Genomic DNA, 3,412 nt, shown 5'->3' with positions numbered 1-3,412 from the left:
TATATATATATATATATATATATATATATATATATATATATATATATATATATACTTTTATTGTACATTACCTTTTCTTTTATTCACAGGCAATGCCATCTACATCTTCAGGTGAGAACTACAAATTCTGAGTCAAAACTGTTTCATGTAGAATTAAAAGCAAATAGAAAAGAGGAGTCACTATTTTTCATATATATTTAAAAAACAGGAAAGCGCAAACACGACCCAAAGTGTGAGTCTAAGAAAGGACAACCTGCAATTAAAAGGCACCTTGGGACAAGACTCTCAGCAGGTATTTCTTTTTTATAAACATTGGAACGACATAAAAACTATCATTCGTATTCTTAAAAATACAGTTGAGCTTTTCCTTAATATGTTCTTTCTATTTATAAATAGATACCCTTAAAATAAGTGTGTTATTAAAGAATGGGTTTATGCCATAACATATTCTGTTATAATTTATGTTTATATAATAAAAGCAAAGAAACAAGATCAGTCATCATCCGTTAATCATGTAAGAATTTCAAAAATGACAAAAACTGAAACAAAATTACCTTTTAAATCACGTTTATTCATGGTTTTCTGCCTCCTTTGATTTTTAATATTGCAATCAAGCTCATATAATGGTGATGAATATGAAAATTTGAATATTTGTCTTCTGCTGGCACACATGGAGGCTGCTTTTTAAAGGTTTGCGTACTATATCATCTTTAATTTATTTTTATTTTTTTTTATCATCTTTAATTAATAATTCATTGTGTTCAATATTCTAAAAAATAGTTATTTAAATATAATACCTATATTTTGAATACCAATACAACTGTGCTTACCCAGTCAAAACAATTAAAAAAAAATATTTGTCTGCAGAAGTATATTAAATTTTCTGTTATGGTAAGCATACGTTTTATGTGCCATATCAGAAAAAAGTTTCACTTTTCACTTAACTGGTGTGCCTTTTATCCCTCTGATTTTACAATGTTAGTTATCTCATTAATATGTTTTCATTATAGAAAAAGAGGACGAGATATTAAATTATGTGAAAAACACAATGGGGAGCATCTTAGCCAAACTGGACAATCAAGATAACACAACACTCAATACATTCTTGAAGTGAGTATATTTTTTGTTTGAAGGTTTTGACTTGATGTATTCTAACTAAGAATAGAATCTTAAAAAATGTAAAGGTTCTTCTTTTATTGAAAAAGTTTAAGGTTTTCATCAGCTGACACATAATTAATACGTTATAATGCTGGATGCATTTGCATGTATTCCTAAATTTAGAGGTTTGTTGTTGTCAAACTGTCAGAAGTTAAAATTATCAAATACTATGTTGATGTAAATATGTTGAAATTGGATTTATCTTTAACTAAAAAATCTTTTAAAAGGACTAAAATAAAAAACCTGAAGATGGAAAAGAAGGAATTGGTTGGTGTCTTTGGAAAAACTGGAGCTGGAAAGACATCTTTGATAAACACTGTAATAGAGGAGAAGATGCTTCTACCTTCTGGAAGTGTTGATGCCTGTACCTCAGTCGTGACTAAAGTGGAGGCTAACAAATGCAATGGAATATATGAGGCAGAGATTGAGTTCATCTCACCAGAGGTAACCACGAAAATGCTTAAAAAACTGATTTCATGGCTGGTTAGACATGTGGCGTCACTTCCTGTCTTGGTTGCTGTAGATCTAAGTTCTGTGGTGCTACTCAGATTCTCTTCATTTGTGAGATTTCTAAGTTCCTCTAACTATATAGGAGCACTTTTTAATACATGTTCTACTGCGGGGCTTATCTACTGGGCAATTTTTCACTCACGTTCTTTATTTTTGGAGGTACGGGGTAGCTGGCCTTGTAGTATCTTAGCACTACTTTTGCCTTCTTCTCTATCTCCCCAGAAGTTTTCTCTCTCTAACCCAAAAATTCCACATTCTCCACAGTCTCTTTAACTTGTCTGTTCCAGACCGCCTACGCAGATCAAGAAGAGCATGCATAATATTATATTATCATTTGTGAATACATAGGAGGACAACGGAAGGTAGTAAAAGCATAATTTTTATGACATCTTTAATACTCACCACTTACATCCAACAGATGAATAATTTCTGCCCAAACCTCTTCTTTCCATTGGTTGATAATAATTGAGATAACAAGTTCTTGATAATATTGCTAAAGTTGTGAGATGCAGTTTTGGAAGTTGTGACTGGATTTGGTTTGAAAGCCTTTCAAAATAAAATTAATATTTGATCATTTAATTCAATTATTGGATATTACCAATAATTAAATAAAAAGGTCTTTTTTGGGAAAGCATATTAAGAAGCTGTTTTGGTTTTTACTTATCCTATTTCACTTCAAAAAATTGGATGTTGGTGACATTCCTTTTCCTGTACGACACTCAAATCCATCCTTTACCTGGGTGGATGAGGGACGGAGAATGTAAAATGGTTCTCATTAAATAAAATAACTAAGCACTCACAGAGGATATGGAATATGGGAGTTCAATTAGTCCTCTGCCTCCTTTGGCGATAATGATATAAGTGTGGTATTTTTGTAGAAAATTACTCTTGATTAAAAACACTGATTTACTGAAAAATATGTAATAATTTCATACTTAAAGAACTTTCAGAAGTTTGTATGAATGTAAATTGACTTTTCCTTTAAACATAAGATTATTGGCAGCTCTCTAATTATAATTGGTTCATCTCTGGAAGGTGAAGCAGCATCTGAGGTAACTATAGAACCAGAATTGGGTTTGGACTGTTTTGAACTAGTTGAGCCTTCAGAGTTAGCGAAGGTTCTACCTTCATCTAAGATTCAGTTCCAACTAAGTTGTTTAAATGTGCTGTACCTGATGACATGTATCATGAGAACAGTTTAAAATGTTAAACTTAGACAATAGACAAACTTTATAATTATGTAATTTTGTATACACAGGGTGTATACAAAACAAAACAGTGAATCAGTAGCTTACAGAAGTGAAATTAACATTTTCATTTATAAAGTGCAGCAGTGATCAGAGGAATATGAAGCACATGCAGCAGAAACATTTGAGTTGAGTTCTGTTTAAAAGGTGCAAATATAATATTTACAATAGGGGTGTAAATAATAATCGTTTTTTATTGATGCATCGATCCAAAAGCCGACGATGCGATGCATCGATACGTCCGCAAGAGAATCGATTCATGTTTTTTTTTTTCCTGCAGTTTATTTTTATCCATTTTCTCCTGGGCGTAATTCTCCTTCCTGTGCTGCGGTTGCGCTAAACCTATTTTGCCCTCCTACCTCGCTTCCTGGTTATACTTTTACAGTAGTGTGTTGCAGTAAGCTTGACACAGACATTTTTAAATTATGCTCAATATTGAAGCGTGGTCTGAGCTACACACTGTGGGTCTAGATACAGCCGAGGCTGCGAGGAAGTGG

General features: G+C 32.4%; 1 protein-coding gene across 1 annotated transcript in view; it reads left to right on the top strand.

Annotated features, from left to right (window-relative positions):
- The first annotated feature begins 92 nt into the window (after positions 1-92).
- Positions 93-3,412, top strand: part of LOC107092525 — a 14,697-nt gene continuing 11,377 nt past the window's right edge. Inside the window, exons 1-4 of the mRNA XM_015387049.1 lie at positions 93-111; positions 1,011-1,110; positions 1,386-1,602; positions 2,017-2,030. Of these exons, the coding sequence (XP_015242535.1) occupies positions 93-111; positions 1,011-1,110; positions 1,386-1,602; positions 2,017-2,030 (350 nt within the window). The remainder of the gene's footprint in view (positions 112-1,010; positions 1,111-1,385; positions 1,603-2,016; positions 2,031-3,412) is intronic.

Source organism: Cyprinodon variegatus, unplaced genomic scaffold (genome assembly GCF_000732505.1).
Source record: "Cyprinodon variegatus isolate N-32 unplaced genomic scaffold, C_variegatus-1.0 Scaffold384, whole genome shotgun sequence".
NCBI lineage: Eukaryota > Metazoa > Chordata > Actinopteri > Cyprinodontiformes > Cyprinodontidae > Cyprinodon > Cyprinodon variegatus.
The sequence above is the reverse complement of the archived record's forward strand: the minus strand, read 5'-3'. Positions and strand labels throughout refer to the sequence as shown.